This window comes from Sphaerodactylus townsendi, linkage group LG14, assembly GCF_021028975.2.
Source record: "Sphaerodactylus townsendi isolate TG3544 linkage group LG14, MPM_Stown_v2.3, whole genome shotgun sequence".
Classification (NCBI taxonomy): domain Eukaryota; kingdom Metazoa; phylum Chordata; class Lepidosauria; order Squamata; family Sphaerodactylidae; genus Sphaerodactylus; species Sphaerodactylus townsendi.
The window spans coordinates 23,286,988-23,309,578 of NC_059438.1; the positions used below are offsets into that span (position 1 = coordinate 23,286,988).

The 22,591-nt window shown below is 49.8% G+C and overlaps 1 protein-coding gene across 1 annotated transcript in view; it reads left to right on the forward strand.

Annotated features, from left to right (window-relative positions):
* The window catches only part of JPH3 (junctophilin 3), a 73,177-nt gene that overhangs the window by 40,500 nt on the left and 10,086 nt on the right, over positions 1-22,591 (forward strand). Inside the window, exon 3 of the mRNA XM_048515736.1 lies at positions 18,382-18,506. Coding sequence (XP_048371693.1) covers positions 18,382-18,506 — 125 coding nt within the window. The remainder of the gene's footprint in view (positions 1-18,381; positions 18,507-22,591) is intronic.

The window sequence follows — 22,591 nt, forward strand, 5'->3', positions numbered from 1 at the left end:
GGGCTCCATTTTCTGTCAATACGCCACCCTTCAAATCAGTCCTGTTGTCCAGGGGAATAGATCTCTAGTCAGGAGAGCAGTTGTAATTCCAGCAGCTCTCCAGGCCACGCCTGGAGGTTGGCAGTGCCGGGTGGCCATATCCAGGCCTTGCTTTGCAGGGCCAGGTCTCTTCCCCGCGGTGCCTTGTAGCAGAGGGGCTTGCTGCAAAGATCGGCTCCGTCCCTCTCTTGCTTTGTTCGCCAGGCAAAGAGCAGAGACAGCCGAGAGGCCTCCTTTGCCTCCCAGAGAAGCGCCCGCCTCCCACGCCCAGGGATGCTTGTTTTCAGGCAACTTGGCAACCGCGCATATATTTCTGGGCTTCTCTACTCTCTCCTTCCTTCCTTCCCAACGGGGGCCGGGGGTGGCTCTGTGACAAGTTAAAGAGGAGTAGGCGGGAAAGCTTGTGAAGACGGGGAGTTTGCCATGCGCCTGACATGTTGCAGAGACACGTTAGGGCTCAAGCCAGCCCAGAAGAACACCAGAAGAGACCTGCAGGATAAGAAGAGGAGTTTGGATTTGTACCCCACTTTTCTCTCATGGAAGGAGACTCAAGATGGCTTACAAGTGCCTTTCCCTCCCCCCCCCCAACCCCCACAACAAACACCCTGTGAGGTGGGTGGGGCTGAGAGAGCTCAGAAGAACTGTAACCAGCCCCAGGTCACCCAACTGGCGTGTGTGGGAGTGCACAGGCTAATCTAGTTCCCCAGATAAGCCTCCACAGCTCAAGCGGCAGAGCAGGGAATCAAACCCGGTTCTCCAGATTAGAGTGCACCTGCTCTTAACCACTACGCCATGCCGGCTCTCAGAGTGGAAGCAGAGTCTGCAGTTTGAAGCTGGATCCGGCCAGGCCTGGCCCAGCACTGAACTGCAAGCTAGGCCTAGCCGGGTCCAGTATTGAACCAGGTGTAGACTTTGAAGGAGATGCATGCAATTAAATGCTGGAGCTGGCCAGTCTGCAGGTGTGGGGTGGGGAGTAGAGGGTGCTTGCCCTGGCCTGTTTTCCATAGATTCGCCCCTGCTGCTATGGGTTGCGGCACTGGGGGATGTGTCTGTTGACATGCCCTAGAACAGTGGTGGCGAACCTATGGCATGGGTGCCAGAGGTGGCACTCAGAGCCCTCCCTGTGGGCACACACAAACAGAGTCCCCCCCCCACACACACACATCTAGGCTGGCCTGGGCTGCTGGGCTCGATTATTAGCATTAAACCTAATTTGGGGGAAGCAGTGTAGGTAACCCTGTTAAGCACTGTTAAACCCCACTGATTTTCATGTGAAGAAGTAAAGTGCGATCCTTTACTTGGGAGTAAGCTTGGTTGCTGGCAATGGGCCTTGCTTCTGAGTAAACCCTTCTAGGGTCGTTCTTCACCTGTTGGAAGAGCTGCACGGTTGCTTCAAAGCAAAGCCATCGACTACCACCAAGCTTACTCCCGAGTAACGCATGCCTCGGAACCAACCGTTTTTTTCTAAACTAAAACCTCAGTATTCAGGTTAAAATTGCCGTGTTGGCACTTTGCGATCAATAAGTGGGTTTTGGGTTGTAATTTGGGCACTCGGTCTCGAAAAGGTTCACCATCACTGCCCTAGAATATACATACATACATATATGCATCCACATATGTCTCCTCTCACTTAGATGCCCTCTGCACCCTTTTGCTCCTAATCCGAGGCATCGTCTTGTGCCTGTGAGAGTTGCTCGTCATCCAGAAATCCCGCAGGTAAAGCTTTTCCGCTTGCTTCATCTTCCAGGCAGGAAACGCCACCCTTGCTGCAATTCTATACCCCCAGGGGCCTCTGTGAAAGGCCCAGCAGGACTACCCCGGGGGTAAAGTCCCCACTTCCTGTCTGGCACTTGTCTGTTACTGGAAGGTTTCTGAAGAGGTTCAGTGAATAATGTTGCATTTTGAAAGCTGGCCAAATGCACAAATATTTCCAGTAAAGTCTACTTGACCGTTGAGCTCACTGTAGCACTCCTGCTGGCAATTCTGTGAGGGGACGGAAGGGATGTCGCTCTCAATGCTCAACTATACAAATGCTCAATGATACAGGTCTATCAAAACTAGGACAAAGAGGCTTAGAGACAGCTACTACTCTAGAGCTGTGGCTATGCTGAACTCCGCAGCTTCGTGTTGATGTGTTCGGGGCTGTGTAGGGACGGGTGGAGGAAGGGGAAAGTGATGATGGGGTATGAGTAAGGTGACCAGATGGTCACCGTTGTGATCCGGGACGAGCTGAAGCGCCTGACCTGATGCGTTGATGACACGCTTCTGAAGCTTACAGCCGTATTGCCAGTCGCCTCCTGTGACAGAAGCTGACAGCGTAAGGTTCTGCAAACTAATGCGCCTCCTGTGGCCGGGCGCACGGGAGGCTACCGCACTGCCTTGCGCCCCCAAGGCAGTGCAGCAGCCTCCCAAAAATCGGGACAATTTGTAGAACCTGCGGGACGCGGGACAAATTGTCTAAAGGCGTGACGTCCCGCCAAAACCGGGACGGCTGGTCAGCCTAGGTATGAGTCTGAAATTGTGTGCATTGAGGAATGCTGCTGTAAATTTCGTTGTGCGTGCACAATGACAATAAAATGCTTATTCTTATGCTTATGCTTACCCACCCGGGCTTTGCATCAGTTGCCTTGAAATAGCTACATAGGGTTGCCAGCCTCCAGGAAGGGGCTGGAGATCTCCTGGAATTACAGCTGAGGATCGAGATCAGTTCCCCTGGAGAAAATGGCAAAGGGGGAAAGGGCTACTTGATCCTTTTGTAATCCGGGAAATTGCTGGCTTTGGCTTCCGACCCGGCTCAACCAGCCTCAGGACGATTTAATGCACACGGATCCCAGAGATTATCCTTCTAAGCCCATGCCTGCCCAAAGGGCCAGCTCCTTAAGGCGGAACTCGCGGGTCAACAGCCCTGCTGGGAAAAGGAGAGGACGGTTGAGTTCTTGCGGGTTTAGGGTGAGCTGCTTTGGCCAGCCCTTACCAGCTGAGACAGGCCTGTCCTGTAGGTACACTTGGCTAGGCAAAACCACAGGTGCAGCACAGACCTGAACCGCCAAGGAGGATGCACGCACGCACGCACGCGCGCACACACACACAGAGTTTAGTTTATTTCTCCCGGGGCCAATAAACTCGGGTGAGAGGCAGGTTACACGAACCCGTCCTCACCCCGGGCCATTCACATGGCTAGCTGTTCCATGGACACGCGCCTTCGCACGGAGGCAGGACTGCCCCCTAGGGCAGTGGTGGCGAACCTATGGCACGGGTGCCAGAGGTGGCACTCAGAGCCCTCTCTGTGGGCACTCGTGCAGAGTTCATCATGTGGGAGGGGGGTGGAAAAACACCCCCCCACACACACACACACATCTAGGCTGGCCTGGGCATGATCCTTTACCTGGGAGTAAGGTTGGTTGCTGGCAATGGGGCTTGCTTCTGAATAAACCCTCCTAGGATCGTGATTCACCCATTTGAATCGTTGCATGGTTGCTTCACCAAGCTTACTCCTGAGTAACGCGTGCCTCGGAGCCAACCATTTTTTCTAAACTAAAACCTCAGTATTCAGGTTAAATTGCCATGTTGGCACTTTGCGATAAATAAGTGGGTTTGGGGTTGCAATTTGGGCACTCGATCTCGAAAAGGTTTGCCATCACTGCCCTAGGGCCATGTTATGACCCATTCCCCTTGCATGACTCTGCAGGTGGGAGCCGGGGGCTGCAATTCTGTAGTTTGATCGCAGCTCTCGAATGCGCCTCGCAGCCGTGGCTGTTCACTCGCCCGCCATTGTGAGGCTCATTAAAATAAAAGAATAGTTGAAAACGTGATTCTCAAAAAGCCCACCCTGTGGCCCATGGCGCAGGTGACGGGTGGGTTAGACCCGAGTTAGGGGCGGGAATGGTGCAAAGTTCCTGCCTGGCACGGGTTTTATCCCGCCCTTCACCCATGTTTATTGGCCCGTGCAGAAAGCGCCATGGAGCTGCTTCAAATTCTGAAGGAAGACCATCACCCTGGGCACAACTGCAGTGGGTTGAGCATTGGTCTCTGTTTTCCAGTTTGTTTGTTTCCCCCCCGGAAGGGCTCGTATGCCTTTTGCTAGTGGTCCAAGAGGCAGAAATGCGTCTGCTGGACTTGTCTTGTGAAGGGCGGGGGGAATAGCTTCTGTTGAACTTCTGGGTGGCGGGCAAGGTGATGGTCCAGGCTAGCCAATCCCACCAGATCGTAGAAGCTAAGCAGGGCCAACTCTGGTTAGCTCTTGGATGGGAGACCACCCAGGAGGTGTAGTGACCACCAAAGGGTGGCAGTGGCGTAGGAGGTTAAGAGCTCGTGTATCTAATCTGGAGGAACCGGGTTTGATTCCCAGCTCTGCCGCCTGAGCTGTGGAGGCTTATCTGGGGAATTCAGATTAGCCTGTGCACTCCCACACACGCCAGCTGGGTGACCTTGGGCTAGTCACAGCTTCTCGGAGCTCTCTCAGCCCCACCTACCTCACAGGGTGTTTGTTGTGATGGGGGGAAGGAGATTGTCAGCCCCTTTGAGTCTCCTGCAGGAGAGAAAGGGGGGATATAAATCCAAACTCTTCTTCTTCTTCTTCTACACAGACGCAGGCAATAGTAAACCACTTCTGTTTGTCTCTTGCCTTGAAAACCCCACAAGTTTGCCACAAGTTCTCTGCAAACTGACAGCACTATCCACACAACTACTTAGTTGGGGGGGGGGGGCGTCCTTTCCCATGCATGTTTGTCTTGCTAGCTGTTGTTTTCCTTTCTTTTGCTGTTTTCATATTTTTTTAAAAAAACATGAAGGATGCAAAAATGAGTGGACTTGGCTCCCAAAACCTCACGCCCGGAGGAAAGCAAATCTGAAGTGAGATTCTGAAATTGACTCTCTTGATGAAGGGGCTTGAAGTTCTCATCAGAAAAGATCCGGCTGGTCGTCATGGCAACAGCAATGATCTTGGTTGTGGACCAGCACTTGTGAAGTTGGGGCGGGGGGGGAGAGAGCAAAGGCTGGATTCTGGGACAGATTGTCAGTGCAAGGATGCCAGAATATAAATTCCACTCTTCTCTCTTTTGAGACTGGCAGGAAAATCTCACTAGCAGCCACCCCGCTCCTTCCTAGGAGACCCATTTGGGAAAGGAGCCGCGCCCAGGGGCCATTTCAACCGACAAAAATGCCCCCTGGGAAGAAGATGGGAACCTTTTCTATGTATGCTGTGGTCGCTATCGGGATATGGCCTCTGTGCACCTGTGGGGCACAAAACTCCTGAGAAACATTGATGCAAAAGTCCTGCCAGTGAATGCAGAGACTTTGTAGCATGGGAACCGGCCCTGATAGAAATCTGTTCCTGAGCTACTTGTTATAATGCAGGTAAAATAGGGAGAGAGGCAGAAGCGTGCCAGGGGTAAATGGCGCCCGGAGACAAATTGTCTCCAGGACGCCCCCCCCCCCAGGCTCTGCCGCCCACCTCTGCCCCCACCACCCTAGCTCCACCCCTGATGCCCCAGGCTCCACCCCCACTGTCCTAGAACCCACCCATGTCACCAAGGTCATGGGCAAGGGCTAGGGTGACCACCTCCCCCCCCAACAGACTCCCCCTGCCGGCTGGGAGCCCAGACTGCAGGCTGCCAGCTGGGAGCCCAGCCGGCGGGGGGGAAAGGAGGGGGGAGTCCAGGGTGGGGTTGAGGGTGCCTGCAGGCAGCAGGAAGTCCTGCTGCCTTGTTGTTTTTGCGTGCCTCGGATGGGATCGAGGCACGCGAAAACGATGAGACAGCAGGACTTCCTGGTCACGTGGGAGGCCGATTTTGCGCCCCCCACATGACTAGAACAGTGGCGCCCGGGTACCCCTTGTCCCTAGGCAGATACGCCACTGGAGAGAGGAGAGCTGTACGGCCACCTGGCACTGTTTGGAGGAACGGGTAGAATGAAGGGCCCAGGTAAGCAATCCTTCTACTTGGGGCTGGACACCAAACCTTTTAAAAGCTCCGCAGCTGCCTGGGCCCGTTTTTGATTCCAGCGCAGACTCGGTTGGTGCTACGGCCCCTTTTCCAAACGTGCAAAACCCACGAATCCACGGATGGGCAGGTGCTGCTGAGAGCCCTTCTGCAACCCTGGGTCAGAAAAAGAAAATACCCTGGACTGCAGGCAGTGCCTTCGAGGCCTTGGTTTTCTGCCCCCCGGCTCGAGATATTTCCTGGATCTCATTTTCCCTGCCTGCCTCCTCTTAATGCGCTACTTGCCCAGCGCCCTTGATAGCGTTCCATTAGAGGTGACAGATGGCTGGAGATGCGACTCAGGCTCCAGATGTTAATTAAGTTGCAATCTGTAAATAACATGCATAGCCCAAGACAGCGCATGCACTTTGCATCGCAGAGCTGCCAGCACTAAACAGCCAGGGAAATACAGTCGACTCCAGGCCCTTCCTATCTCGAGACCTGTGGAAACCTTATGCTAAACATATGCTTAAGATGTGCACGCATGTCATGTAAGATTGGGTTTATGTTTACTGTTCTCACTACTCGGGATTAGTGTGGGGGAGGGATCACCAAATAAGCATCTGGAGGATAAACTAGCCAGGAAGTAACAATGAAAAGATTTATTCAGCACTGTGATTCTTTTCTTCTGCTTGCTACTACTGGTGTGGCCCTGATTTCTTGCTGATTAGTGGTTAGAATCAGAGGTGGGATCCAGCAGGTTCTCACAGGTTCCCGAGAGTAGGTTACTCATTATTTGTGTGTGCCGAGAGGGGGTTACTAATTGGTGATTTTGCCACGTGATTTTTGCCTTAGTTACGCCCCTCCTCTCAGCAGTAGCGCGCAGAACTTGAAACAGTCTAGCAGGGGGTGCACCGTCAGGCAGCAGCCTGCCTGCACTGCTACTCCACTAACGGCGAGCTGCTGCGCCCTTGCCACAGCCTGGGAATGCCCCTGCCCCTGAATGCCCAGCCACGCCCCCCGTCGCGTCTCCGCCCAGCCCCCCATTGGCCACGCCACAGTTTGAATCCCACCACCATGGGAACCTGTTACTAAAATTTTGGGATCCCATCACTGGTTAGAGTGTCACACTAGGTACAGAGGTGGCGAACCTATGGCACTCCAGCTCATGGATACCATACTCCCATCGCCCCACACTGGCCATGCTGGCAGGCTGACAATTGTGAACCATGAACATCTGGAGTGCCATAGGTTCGCCTCCATGGCACTAGGATCTGGCAGAGCCGGGTTCAAACCCCCACCCTGCCAAGAAAGTTTGCTGGGTGGCCTTGAGCCAGCCACTATTTTGTCAGCCTAGCCTTCCTATTATTATTATTATTATTATTATTATTATTATTATTATTATCATCATCATCATCATCATCATCATCATCATCATCATTTATTTATTTATTTATTTATAAATAAATTTCCATTAATAATAAAAGTTTAAAACATCGTATATATAATTTATCTAAAATACATAAAATATTAAACTATAGATGGCTTCAGCTCTTCTATTCCCCTTTATGAACCCACGGGAGGCCAGATGTTTTTATGGCTTTTAGGGTTTTTGAGAGGATAAAAGGGGTACAAGAAAACCATTGTACATTGCTCGATGATCCAGATGGGTGAAATAGACACTCAATCAATTCGTCTGTTGGCTGGCTCCCCTTTTAAAGCACACATCAAGCATATGAATGACAACTCTCCATGCCTGCACATACGGCAGACAGAAAGAGGAAATAGTCCTGTTTATGCACCAAATCTCCATTTCTGTGAAAGATTTAGGATGCGGGGAGGATGTTTCTGGCCCACCTATGAAGTAACTCCTGTTGGTAGCAGCTCCTGCACATTACAGTGAAAACACACACCTGGGTCACTGTGGGCAATCCACAGCCAGGTTTAGAAACCTGTAGTCTAACCGAGTTACACCTACTCCTCTTTCATTCACCTTTAATTTCTTCCTTTCTCCAGAATTTTAGAAGCAAACTGAAGTAATAAGGAAAAAGCCAGAAACCTTTGATGCACTTCAGGACTTCGACATTTTCCTTTTTCCTCCCTTTCTTTTTTTGTGCTATTATGACTTCCAGGAAAGAAAAAAAAGAAACCCTGATATTTCACATTTAAAAAAATGGAAGATTAAATATTTATTTGGCTCATTCATTTTGTGCATGAAAATAGGCTGCTGGAGCCAGTGGTGTGAGGACCTGGGTGAGAACTCCGCTGTATCCGAATTTAAATTGTTGCATGAACGACACAGAAGGCAGTGGGGTCGAACACAGTGTCCAGGTGACAGACTCAAAGCATGCGTCTCCCACACAGCCACGGGAAGGGCTTCAAGATCAGGGGACAGGGCCTGAACTCAAAGAGAGGCGTTTTTGGCCTGCAGAGAAAAGACTTTTCCTACACGAGGAGTAGAAATGGATTGTGCTCAATGCAAAGTGGAGTCACTTTCATACTGAATGGTAGTGCCTTAGTTGCGTATAGTTCACTGGACTGCTGCAATTCACTCTCTGTGGGGCTACCCTTGAAGAGTGTTTGGAAACTGCAGATAGTGCTGTATGTTGTGTCTAGTTGGGGCCAGCTCTCGGGACCATGTGACCCTGATACTACACTGGCTACCTGAGCCCAGTTCAGGGTGCTGGTTTTGTCCTTTAAAGCCTTACATCACTTGGGACCAGAGATGGGATCCAGCAGGTTCTCACAGGTTCCCGAGAGTAGGTTACTCATTATTTGTGTGTGCCGAGAGGGGGTTACTAATTGGTGATTTTGCCACGTGATTTTTATTTATTTATTTATTTATTTATACTTTGGGCTTCTAGACCGCCCCATCCCCGAGGGGCTCTGGGCGGTGTACAGCAGATAATAAATACAATTTTAAAACATCATAAATAGGCTAAAACTTATAAAAGCAGCGAAAACTAGCTAAACATTAGCATTTAAATGTAAAATAAATATAGGCATAGGTGTAGGTGGCGCCCGGTGCCTAATATTAAATTCTTCCACCCCCAGGGAGAACGGTAGGTCTAGGTAGATGTTATAGGCCCAGATGTAGAGGCCGGGAAGGGCCAGCAAAAGGCCAGCGGAAGGGGCCAGCGGAAGGGGCGGAAGGGGGCACCATCAGCGGCTGGACTCTCCAAAGGCTCCAGCGGAACAGCTCCGCTCCTTTGCAGGCCCTAAGCGGAACTTCACTCAAGGTCCCGCGAGGGCCTGGAACAGCTGGTGTGGGAGAGCTGCCTCCACCAGGCCGGGGCCAGGGCTGTAAAGCTGCCCTGGCCCGGTGGGAGGCCAGGCCGCGACCATCGAGGGGCCGGGGACCACCAGTAGATTGGCCTCTACCGAACGAAGAGGCCGTGTGGGAACATATGGGGTGATGCGGTCTCGAAGATACGATTTTGCCCCTCCTCTCAGCAGTAGCGCGCAGAACTTGAAGCAGTCTAGCAGGAGGTGCACCGGTGTGCGTGCAGCCTGCGTGCATTCGTTTCCCGCCCAAGGACTGGAGCAGCGGCTGCGTCCTTGCCACAGCCCCGCCCAGGAATGCCCCACCCCTGGAATGCCCGGCCACGCCCCTGTCATGCCCCGCCCAGCCCCGTTGGCGCTACGCCACAGTTTGAATCCCACCACCATGGGAACCTGTTACTAAAATTTTTGGATCCCACCACTGCTTGGGACCAATGTATCTGAAGGACCATCTTCTCCCATACCTGAGAATTAAGGTCACAGGGAGAGAACTTCTAAACTGACCCAATGACCAAAGCAGGACATTTTCAGCGGCAGCCCCATAGTCATGGAACAATCTCGGCCTCCTCACTTTTGACCTTTAAGGCACAGTTGAAGACTTTTTTATTTAGGACTGCATTTGACTAATTTCGTTTTCTTTTATTGGCAAGTCCTAATTGAGCTTTTCAACTGTGGCCTCCCATGTGTGTGTTTTTTTAAAAAAAATCCTTGTTGTTTTATTTACCTTGTGAGCAGCGTTGAGTTCCACAACTAGAAAGGCAGCTGATCAATGTTTTACACACATAAATAGTGCTGCTGTAGCCTCAAGTCACACCCGAGGATTGCCAATTGGATTTGAGCCTAAAACCCATTCCTCTAGTCTTCTCCATTTTCAGATCAAGTAGCAGCTCCTTTTTTTACAGACGTGCTGCAGGCTGGGGTAGGTGCAGAGGTGGGATCCAACCAGTTCTCACCACTTCTCTAGCAGTGGTTACTAATTTTTTCTGAGTGCCGAGAAGGGGTTACTAAAGCAACCTCCCTGCCCAATAGGGACTGGAGGTGCGTGTGTGCGGCGGCGCCACTGTTTGAATCCCACTACCCTCGGAACCTGTTATTAAAATTTTTGGATCCCATCACTGGGTAGGTGGGTGTTTCCAGCTTTATTGCTCCTCATCCATGATATCACAGATGCTGTCCAATAGGTGCTGTCCAGAGGTGGGATCCAGCAGGTTCTCACAGGTTCCCGAGAGTAGGTTACTCATTATTTGTGTGTGCCGAGAGGGGGTTACTAATTGGTGATTTTGCCACGTGATTTTTGCCTTAGTTACGCCCCTGCTCTCAGTAGTAGCGCGCAGAACTTGAAGCAGTCTAACAGGAGGTGCGCTGGCGTGCGTGGCAGCCTGCGCCTGCGTGCATTTGTTTCCCGCCCAAGGACTGGTGCAGCGGCTGCGTCCTTGCCACAGCCCCGCCCCCCCGCAATGCCTCTGCCTCACGTTGTGCCCCACCCAGTTTCTCCCATTGGCATCTATCGGCCACATTTATTGTGTTTGAATCCCACCACCATGGGAACCTGTTATTAAAATTTTTGGATCCCGCCACTGGTGCTGTCCAATAGGTGCTTGGGATATTTGCATTCTGTTCTACCAGAAGGTGACGATCTTGGCTCAGGCACAGTCCTTTAAAACCAAAGGCATCTGCAAGCCGGCCTGTTTTGCAGTCAGCCTGGGCTGCCACCCGTATGGCGTCAATTAAGCCCAGCCCCTGCAAGTCACTGAAAGGCAAGTTTGTTCCACTTGCTATTCTCAGTGCTTGCTGTCTGTCTGGCTCCAAAGTGCCAGAGCAGGTGTTTTCCTCTTCGAATTGCATCATGCCAGAGGTTGAATTAGCTGCTTTTCCTCTCTTAATTAGGGATCTGGCTAAAGTGCTTGTTCCAGCGGGAGGGCCGGGAGTAGCGGAGCAGTCAGACTTATCTGTGACAAGCAGGTAATTTGGAACCCATCCGCAGAGAGTTAATTGCTGTGGCTAATAGTTCGCTCCCGAGTTCTGACATTCTATTACTGCTTTCATAAATCACTGATTGCAGGTCTTCCGGGCTGACGGGAGGAAGGGGTGAAGTGTATCAAGGCAGATAAGAAAGAGATGTGAGAGGCTGACGCACAAATAAATAGCAAACAAACCAGTGATAACTCCTGTCATGTACCCGGAGGCCTAAACAACAGGCAACTGCTTCAGCCTGGTGCACAATCCCTCTTGTGTTGGCCTGCATTAGAAAAGCTAGATTCAAATCCAGTGGCACCTTAGAGACCAGCAAGGTGTAAGGTTTTGAGAGTCGAAGCTCTCTCTTGGTTATCTGATGAAGCGAGCTTTGACACTCAAAAATTCATACCCTGAAAATCCCGCTGGTCGCTAAGGCACTCCTGGACTCGCATCTAGCTGTCTCCTTGTATTGTGTTATTGTCGTCCACTGAGGTCCAGATGCCTGTTCCCACTATCGGTATTTAAGATTATGACTGTTCCTACCACCTCGCTTTCTCACTCAGTTTCCCTCCATGCGTTCTGAGGTGGTACAATCCTCTGAAAGGACTGTACCACATTGCACCTCTGAATTTTTGGTGCGCCCCTTGCTGTACAATAACTACCCTACTTCCTCTGAAAGGAAGAGGCCAATTTACTGGTGATCCCCACCCCCTCCATGATGCAGCTGGCCTCCACTAGGGCCAGGGCTTTTACGGCCCTGGCCCCTGCTGGGTGGAATGCTCTCCCTCCAGCTGTCCGAGCCCTGCGGGACCTTAACAAGTTCCGCAGGGCCTGCAAGACTGAGCTATTCCGCCGGGCCTTTGGGGAGGCCAGCTGCTGATATACGTGCCCGTTAACAACTAAGGCCCACTGTTCCCCTCTTAGAGGAGTTTAGTAGTCGGACGCCATCTGTATTTTAAAATGGTTACGATAATTTGAGCCCTGTATTTTAACCAGTACTTAGTACGGTATTTTATCTATCCACTTGTTTGTTGTTATTGTTGTGAACCGCCCTGAGCCCTCCGGGGGAGGGCGGTATATAAGTGGAACAATAAATAAAAATAAATAAAATAAATAAAGTAACCGCATATCTGTGCTATTTTGCTTCTGCTCTGCTGTGTAGACATGGTACAGTCAAGTGTACATCAGTATGACTGTTCTTTGGACAGTCCCTGTGAGCTGAGGGCATTGCGAGGAACTGGAGTCTCCAATCTGGCGTTTGTGGGGAACTTGGTGCCCCCAGCAACACCTTTCCTGGCACCTGCCCTGTGTTTTTTTTTTAAGCGGGCAGAGCCAGGTGGGCTTTTGACCATCAGGGTTTTGATTGGCCCTTGGGGATTTGATCTGCACCCCATTTTTGTACTGCAGAACCTTCCCAGAATGGAATCTGTCAAGACAATACAGTGAGGCCTGTTTGCACTTCCTTCCTTGTAAATTTACTTCCCTGTTGTGTTGTCAGACCCTGTGAAAGAAAGCAGGGCATGAGTGTGTACGCCCAGACACCGATGAAGCTGTACGAACCCTGAATCGATGAAGAGAAGAGATCAGGAGTAAGATCAGGATGAGGCCAATAGATGGATTATTGGCTGAATGAAACTTGGGCCAAAAAACCTTCGCTCTCTTCTTACAGAATCTGGAAATTAATCGTGTGTACACACACTTCACACCTAGTTTGGTGGTTGTTTCCTTTAAGAAGACTCTGGGCTTCAAAATTCTCCCTAAACTAACCCGGATAGCTTTAAAAGGGGCTTGGACAGATTTATGGAGGAGATGTCGATCTATGGCTACCAATCTTGATCCTCCTTGATCTGAGATTGCAAATGCCTTAGCAGACCAGGTGCTCTGGAGCAGCAGCAGCCGCAGAAGGCCATTGCTTTCACCTCCTGCATGTGAGCTCCCAAAGGCACCTGGTGGGCCACTGCGAGTAGCAGAGAGCTGGACTAGATGGACTCTGGTCTGATGCAGCTGGCTTGTTCTTATGTTCTTTCTTTATTTATTTATTTATTTTGAGTTTTTTATACCGCCCTACCCCCGAAGGGCTCTGGGCGGTGAACAACAGTCTAAAACATACAATCAAATCGATTTAAAATAGATACAGCGTTTAAACATATAAAACATATAAAACAGCGTCAGCAACAAAATCCAATTTTAAAAACCTCCGCAAAGGAGGGGGGAGGGGTCTTATGTTTAACTCTTCACGTGAGTTTTCAACAGGCCTATGATCGTGTGAAGGAGACCAACTGGATCAAGGCCAGTGGAAGTGAATCAATAGGGAATCTTTTCCCCCAGGGTATTAGGGTCCAAAGCCAGGCATGCACCCTCTGTACAGGGTGAGCAGAAGCAGAAGAGAGCACAGAAGACCACACGGGAAAATTTGGGGTGTTTTCCAAGTCTGGGAGGGGAAACCGCTCTACCAAAATCTCTTCTTTCTCCTCCTTTACAAGCCAGCATCGTAATCCTTGGTGACGGAGCGTGTTCTTTCCGTTCCCTTCTTCCCTGCATGGACTCGGGCTTCAGGCTGCAGCGAGAAGCCGGGGAGTCTGCAGTGGCGATTAATAATTCAGTCCCTGCCTGCATTCTCCAGCGAGAGCCTGCGGATGATGGAGCTCCGGTCGCGATCGATGCTTCCCAGACACAACCTGAGATCAGGAGGGGTGACGAGGGCAGGCGGAGGGTCCCCTGGTGCTTCCCCCGAGCTGTGCAGTGAGACCTTTCCCTCCATTAGTGGGGTTTTTGCTGGCTATCTGATACCCTTTGGGGAGGGCAGCTTCAAATGTCTCTCCCCCCCACCCACCCCTATAGTCCTCTGTTCCCTTTAGAGCTGATTTAACATCCCTGATCAATTGGGGCTGCCATCCACCCCCCTCCCTCCAAATGTCATGCATCTGACAACCTAAACTGAGCAGATCTAAATGAGGAAGAATTCCCTGGATGCCGGACGGGGGCTCCTTGCAAGTTTCTCTCCCCCTCCCCCTTGTGTTATTTCTTTTCCTCGCCAGCTCTCCAGGAAAACAGATGACTGAGATTTGGCTCTAGAAGGCTCTTCGGCACACGGCACCTGTTGCCTTTCCCCTCCTGAAGGCAAGGGACCCGTCTCCATGGCAACTGCCTGACATCCTCCAGAGATGCTTCAGAAGGGAAAGCTGGGCGGTCCAGAGCCGTCTCTTGGCCGGTTGTGTTAGTAGCAGCCAGAACATTAAGGCTGTCTCTGCTGGGAGACCTCTCTGGTGAACTTGGCGGGGGGGGGGGGGCAGGTTTCTTCCTGCCACCCTGCAAATTTGTACGGCACACTCAGTTCCTTCTTCTGCTCCAATATCTTGAGCCTTCTATCCACACATCTTGGCTTATCTTGGGATGCTCATGGTATTCCCTTACAATACATGGGCATGTGGTTATTCTGACAATCTTCCTTTTCTTCTGTTTGGGAGGCTAGATTGTCAAGTACCTCTTGGCTGACTCCCTCCGCTGGAACCCTCCCCCCCAAAGATGCCTGCAAACCCCTCCCTTTTTATGGGTGCAGGAGATTGTAGATTGTGTTTGGGTTTTTCAGAAAGGGTTTTATTGTGATTTTACTGTTGCTGGATTTTTGCTGTGGTGTTTTTAGTGTTGCGTGGTTTTTATCGTAACCGGCCCTGAGACTGTGGTAAAGGGCGGGGAATAAATGTAAATAAATAAATAAAAGGACCTGCCCCAAACAAGATCAGCACTATTGGAGGGAATGAAGGAAGGATTGGTGAGAGGAATTTTAACTGCTGCTGTTGAATTATTGTTGTGTTTTTCCCATTTCATCATTTTCTTTATTTAGTTAGATATTTATATCTTACTCTCCTCCCCTGCGGGGAGCCAAAAATTACTAACATTGCTCTTCCAGTCTTTGCCTTTTCCTTTTTCAGGGGGGGGGGGGTTATGTTGGGAAAGGGGCTACAATATCAATATACCTGCTATCACAGGTATAGTGATATAAATCCAGGTGTGGTTGTATCTGTGCCTTTGAGAGGAGCTGATGAGCAGAGTTAAGAGAACCAGGGAAAGCTGCAGAGGCCCGCTGAGACCAGCATGCTAGCTTTGGGGCAGACAGAGAATGGCTCATTGTGTGTAAACACAAAAACGTGAGGAGAGCCCTCTGCAAGCCCATTGTGTACTGAAGAGCCCCAAGGAAAGCATTCTATTCATAGCAGGCCTGTGAAAGGGGAAGTTGCTTCTATCACTTGACAGAAAAGAAACACCTCCCAAAGGCAGCTGTTGTGATGTTTGTATGCAAGGACGAGTTTAACATCTCGTTTTGATAATGTTCCAGCAAGACGAGAGGACGGGTTATTTTGGCAGGGGGGCGTTCATCAGCTTTTGCCGAGAGCTCCTTGCGCCGTGAACTGTTACTGGGCCACCGGCAGAGGCCCCAGAAACAGCTACTTATGAGCAGAGTGTGGAGCGTTCACAGTGAAATCTAGCCACACCGACAGCAACGCCCGAGTGCCTTTAATATTGCTTCTCACTTGCAATAAGAAGAGGGTATCATGTTGTTACAAATCAATAGCGATCATTATCCGTTAATATTACCTGGCAGGCATGTATTATATTAAGCCCTCCTTGTTGTAAAGAATTATCGGCTGTGCAGAACGAACATCAGATAGGATCGCCAACTCCTGGTCGGGACATTCCTGCAGTTTTAGGAGAGGGACCTGTGGAGAGGCTTGATGAGTTTTCAGGACCCGAGAGAACGTCTAGGCCAGGGGTCTGCAACCTGCGGCTCTCCAGATGTTCCTGGACTACAAATTGGCCATGCTGGCAGGGGCTGATGGGATTTGTAGTCCATGAACATCTGGAGAGCCGCAGGTTGCAGACTCCTGGTCTAGTCGCCGTTCCCCTGAATACTGATTGATTGCTGGGATAGGGGCAGCCCAGGTAAGTCAGGGTCTGCTCAGAGCGCTGATTAAGCCACCTTAGCCAGAATGGTGTCGTGGTTAAGAGCAGGGGCACTCTAATCTGGGGAACCGGGTTTGATTCCCTGCTCTGCCACTTGAGCTGTGGAGGCTTATCTGGTGAACCAGATTAGCTTGTGCACTCCAACGCATACCAGCTGGGTGACCTTGGGCTAGTTATAGTTCTTCGGAGCTCTCTCAGCCCCACCCACCTCACAGGGTGTTTGTTGTGGGGGGGAGAAGGGAAAGGAGCTTGTAAGCTCCTTTGAGTCTCCTTACTGGAGAGAAAGGGGGGCGGGTATGAATCCAAACTCTTCTTCTTTCTCCTAGGTAGGTAGGTGGCAGCACAAACGGTGCCCATTCTGCAGCGCCTGCCTGGCCAGGATCTGCTTTCTTCGGCTTTCGCCACCCCAGAGCAGACAGCTTGGAGGGCAGGCAGGGCAAGTGAAAAGTGATTAGGCAGCACACAGAACCTTCTTGAAAGACAAATAAAACTGGGCAGTTCGCAGGGGAATTAAGAAGAGGAGCTGAGGCAGGCTTTGCACGGACTGCCGATATGGAAGCAGGCAGCTGTTAAGTTCCTCGTGCGGCAAACACAGTGCACGTGTGTGAAACGGGAAGACTTGCATTTATTGGAGGGGGAGGCTGATGCGTGCAGTTTTTGACACAATGCTCAAGAATCATCAACTTCGGCTTTTCTTTTGGGCGGTACTTCCTGCCCCAAGTGCCTTCTGACACGCCAGGAACCAAATGAGACTTTTCTACTGAGACATTCTCTCAAACGGGTCTGTCAGCCCAGTGTGGTATAGTGGTTAGAGTGTCAGACAAGGATCTGGGAGAGCTGGGTTCAAATCTCCATTCTGCACTCGAAGCTCTCTGGGTGACCTGGCCCATTCACCCGCTCTCAACCTCACCTACACCACAGGGTTGTTGTCAAGGTGAAACAGGTCAGAATCAGCCCTGTTTTGGAGAGGTTGGTAGGGTTGCCAGCTCCGGCTTGGGAAACACCTGGAGATTTTGTGGGTGGAGCCTGTGGAGAGAGTTTGGGAAGGGGAGGGACTTCAATGGAGAACAAGACCTTTGAGGCCATCTTCCAGCACGACTATTTCCCCCAGGTGAACTGATCGCTGTTGCCTGGCAACCAGTTGCAGTCTTAGGGGATCCCCAGCTTCCCCCTGGATGTTGGCAACCCTAGGGACTGGACATACAGAAATCCAGCCCCAGCAGGCAGGTATCTTTACTCCCCCACCTCAGCAGTCTAACCCAGGGGGTCACAAGGCCTGTGCCCCCTGGAATCAGCTCCTCCCATCCTTGGGGCATCTCAAAGACTTGATTCAATTGTGTCACAAAAACAGTACAGCAAGAGAAGGGACACTTTTGGGCTTCGCTGTAAAATATTTATTCACCAGCAGGACGGATTGTGCCCTCCCCTTGGCGATTTTAGGGGACCCCCTCCATTCCTGAGCATCCCATTCCCAAGTAACCCGCACGTGCCTTGCTAGCAGAACTGTAGTTTCCAGGATTCTCTGAGAAACGTTAATAATTATTCGACCGTTTTGCATCTCTGGTGCCACTCACTGCCTCCTTGCCAAGCTCCACAGATCTCTAAGTCACAGTGGATCTATTAGCCAAGCTCGGGAGACACCGTTGTTTAAACCCAGGCTGTATTACAGGAATGGGATGTTTTAACCCATGTGGGGGACAGGGGGACTCCCCCATACTTGCTTTGTGCCGTTCCTGCATCACACTGTTTTTTCCCCCAAAACTACATCGCAAATGCCAAGGTCATGCGCTGGATCCTGTTATAAAAAGGACCATCACCAGCGTGGTGTAGTGCTTAAAAGCAGGTGGATTCTAATCTGGAGAACCAGGTTTGATTCCCCAACTCCTCCACCTGAGTGGCAGAGACTTATCTGGTGAACCAGATGTGTTTCCGCACTCCTACACTCCTGCTGAGTGACCTTGGGCTAATCACAGTTTTCTCTCAGCCCCACCTGCCTCACAAGACGTCTATTGTGGGGAGGGGAAGGGAAAGGAGCTTGTAAGCCACCTTGAGTGTCCTTACAGGAGAGAAAAGTGGGGTATAAATCTAAATTTTTCTTCTTCTTTGCTGGTAGGCTGCCAGTGGTTAATCCTCGCTGCTGAGCCACAGTATCCCGTGTTAGTTGGTCTTGGAACGACGCTGGCTGAGCACCATGACCCATTTTGCCTCTCTCGTTCTCTCGCAGGACATCCCATTCCAGGGCAAAGGCGGAAGCCGCAGTGACGGCTGCGCAGAAAGCTCAGGAGGAAGCACGGATTGCCAGAATCACTGCCAAAGAGTTCTCGCCATCCTTCCAGCACAGGGAAAACGGTCAGTGTGAGCCAGGCCACCTGTCTGGGCCAGCAGATGACTTCATCTTCTCTCTCTCTCTCTCTCTCACACACACACACACGCACACGCACACACACACTGATTGTTTCTGTGTGCAAATGCAGCAGGCGTTTTAACCAGGAGCAAATCCTAAAGGAAACTGCCCCTTTTAGGACTGATGCCCGGCCTCCTTTGGACCTAGTAGTCCCCTGCCTGCCTCCAAGGGTCAAAAAAATAAATATTCTGTACCCTTAAGGCTCAAGTACTGCAAAACACAGTTTCCTTAAATAATGCTTGACAAACACATGGGTATTACTGCCTTCACCATGACATTTTTACTACAGCAATAATTTTTATACTCTTACAATGATATAACTCAAACAAAAAAAAACCCTCTCTTTCCATGGAAATAAGATAAGTATGCAATACACCAGGGGTTAGCGAACCCCCGGGTTAGGTTATGCTTTGTAAACTGCTTCTATGGCCCCATAAACATAAAGACTTTGTAATAAATTCTTAATGATTAACACAAAAAAGATTTGTACTTCTCAAATCCCAACCACCTGTCCCTAACCGGAGAGGCACCATGTTGAAAAAAGAGAAACAAATCTTTTTGTGTTAAACATTAAGAATTTATTACAAGGTCTTTATGTTTATGGGGCCATAGAAGCAATTAATGAGGGTTAGCTAGCCCCTTGTGTATTGCATACTTATTTTATTTCCATGTAAAGAGAGTTTTTTTTGTTTGAGCTATATCATTGTAAGGGTATAAAAATTATTGCTGTAGTGAAAATGTCATCGTGAAGGCAGTAATACCTATGTGTTTGTCAAGCATTATTTAAGGAAACTGTGTTTGACAGTACTTGAGCCTTAAAGGTATAGAATATTTATTTTATATAACTTCCAGATGTACCTACCCTTTTTTTCTTATGGATGCCCCCAAGGGTCACCATCCTCCGTTAACTTGCCGCCATTTTACACCATCAAGTTCAGACCATCGAGTTCAGGGATAGCATGTTTTGTTTGGTCTGCGCCAGCTAGGAATTCAGTCGTCCTGTTTCAGCTGCACACAGCCTTAATCTTATTCTTTTCCCATTTGTGATGCACAATTTGGATTTTTTAAAAACAGTCACATTGAAAAGTGGTATTGGTGGAAAGGGCCTTCAAGTCACAGCTGACTTGCAGAGACCTCCTAGGGCAGGGGCAGAGGTGGGATCCAGCAGGTTCTCACAGGTTCCTGAGAGTAGGTTACTCATTATTTGTGTGTGTCGAGAGGGGGTTACTAATTGGTGATTTTGCCACGTGATTTTTGCCTTAGTTGCGCCCCTCCTCTCAGCAGTAGCGCGCAGAACTTGAAGCAGTCTAGCAGGAGGTGCACCGGCGTGCGTGGCAGCCTGCGCCTGCGTGCATTCGTTTCCCACCCAAGGACCAGCGCAGCGGCTGCGTCCTTGCCACAGCCCCACCCAGGAATGCCCTGCCCCCGAATGCCCGGCCACGCCCTGTCGTGCCCCGCCCAGCCCCATTGGCGCTACGCCACAGTTTGAATCCCACCACCATGGGAACCTGTTACTAAAATTTTTGGATCCCACCTCTGGCCAGGGGTGGCCAACCTGTGGTGTTCCAGATGTTCATGGACTGCAAATCCCAATTGGCCATGCTGGCAGGGGCTGATGGGAATTGTTGTCCACAAACATCTGGAGCACCATAGGTTGGCCACCCCTACGCTAGGAATTTGAAGAAGAGAGACAAACAGAGGCGGTTTGCCATCGCCTGCCTCTCTGGACTTCCTTGGTGGCCTTCCCTCCAAATACGAATCGGGGTTGGCCCTGCATGTCTTCCGAGACTGGGCTCTAGGGCAGAGAGGAAGCGCTTGATTTTTGCCACAAAGCAGGTGTCGAGTCTGGAAACAGTGGGTTAGATCCAGACCGAATTTTCATTTATTTTCTCTGCACTGCCGGTCGTATCTCCAGCAGCCAATCAGAAGTCTTGCTGAGTAACAACCCCACCCACTCTTTAAAAATACTTGGTGGGTGCCAAGAAAGTTGACAGCAAGCTCGTGTTTACCCTGGGAATGTGATGTGATGTGATGTGAATTTTAATTTGTATACCGCCCTCCCCCGAAGGGCTCAGGGCGGTGAACAGCATCAAAATATAATACATCACAACATAATACAGTACATAACACTATAATGCGATAACAAAGCTAATTATCCCAACAGTAAACAATTTCAGTAGACCCATTAACTGTATCAATAAAATTAACAAAATCAAATTAACAATACCTAACTTTCCCATCAAGTTAATCCAACATAACACCGTTTGCATAGGAAACACGATAACAGTTTCATAATAACAATATCAAAGAGGGCAATATCACAGCGCAAAAATATCATAACATCTCATCATCTATTATGATAACAGCAGCAAGAGCAATCAAAATATTATAATAAAAGCATAGTAACAATGATACAGCAGCTTAGCATAATTTCAAATGAATAACACATTAAGATGGTGACTTAATCAACTACCCCATAACCTAGGATTAGCAATTTCCACTACAGTGCTAGTCTAATACATTATACTAAAGCTAGCAACTAATCAATCCCTTCCCACCCTTACCTAACACTACCTTTAATCAGTAGCAATAAACAAATTTCCTGACTAATACTAACACTGACTAAATACCAACACTATCTAAAAACATCCAAAGCTATCTGCCCTAACCAAGAAACAATGTCTATGACCTCTGGAGACGACTCTCTTCAAAAATTCTCTGTATAATGCTATATACACCTCATTACGTGTACGTGTGAGTGTGTGTCTTTCTAGGCAGAGCAAAAGGTGCCAAGTGGGATGGCAGAAAAGACGCCGGTCTAAGTCACAGTTGTTAAGTAACATACAAACGAATGGCCGTGGCAAACGCAGCACAACATTGGGTGCCATTGTTAGAAGGCATTATTTATTTTGAAGGTCTAAACCTTTTAAACTGGAGTTTACTCATCTCTCTCAGTTTCAGTTGTTGGGGACCTGACAAGCGATGATTCATGTTGTTCATTTCTTGTCCACACACACAGTTGCTTTCTTTTCCCCGCAAAGGGGATGCCGGAGAGCTACTGTGCAGTTGGCCTTTCGGGGTGGCCCACAATTTCACAAACAATCTGGCATCTCCGCTTACTACTTCTGCGTCTCCAGCTGAAGAGATCCCGCCCACCAAGACTGCTCAGCAGTCCAGGAAGAGTGAGCTCATACAGATTTCGGCATTTCAACCCAACGTCAAAAACCTAGTAGCTTGACAGTGCTTCTACTTTCACTCAGAGACAGCTGACTCCAGGGGCGTATCTGCCAGAGGGACACGGGGTATCCCATGTCCCCGGGCGCACGCCATCTAATCACGTGGGGGGCGCCGGGCCTGGACCGCACTCACCGGCTCCGGGCAGTAGACCTGGACTGTGGGGGAAGGGGCAGAAAATTCAGATTTTGCCACCGGACTGCATTTTCCCTAGATATGCCTCTGGATGACAGTATTGTTTGTCAATGCTGAATTAGTTGTCTGTATGATGCCTGTTGAAACACACACATAATTCAAACACTGAGCATTTTTAAAAAGGCAAACAGGTCCAACTATCATGTGGATACCTCTTGAGTTCTCTGCCACAAGGTGTGTGGGTGCCTGACTCTTGAGGAATCCCCTGTTTCTTCTCCATTGACCCTGAGCCATGTTTATGTTGGATGGTTTGGGGCTGCCTCCGTTTGTACAGATCCGTTTTTGAAGAAGATGCCGTCCAGACATCTGGATTATTAGTGGCCCAACCATTTTGCTGGATCTCCGGAAGTCCTGATGGTTCGTGCATCTCCAGTCATCAAGGGGCCGCCTGAAACATAATCTCAAAAATACTCTCTTTTTAAAAATCTTGCCTAATGCATTTTTTATTAGTTTCACGTCTTGGCTGAAATATTCTGAAGCTTCACAGTTAGGGGAAGTTGTATTTACGTGTTGGGAAAGAATACTCAGCTGCCAGCTAAGAAGCCATCGCGGATATAAAAACTAAAAGCCTTGTTGCGTTACGGACCCCAACTCCTCAGGT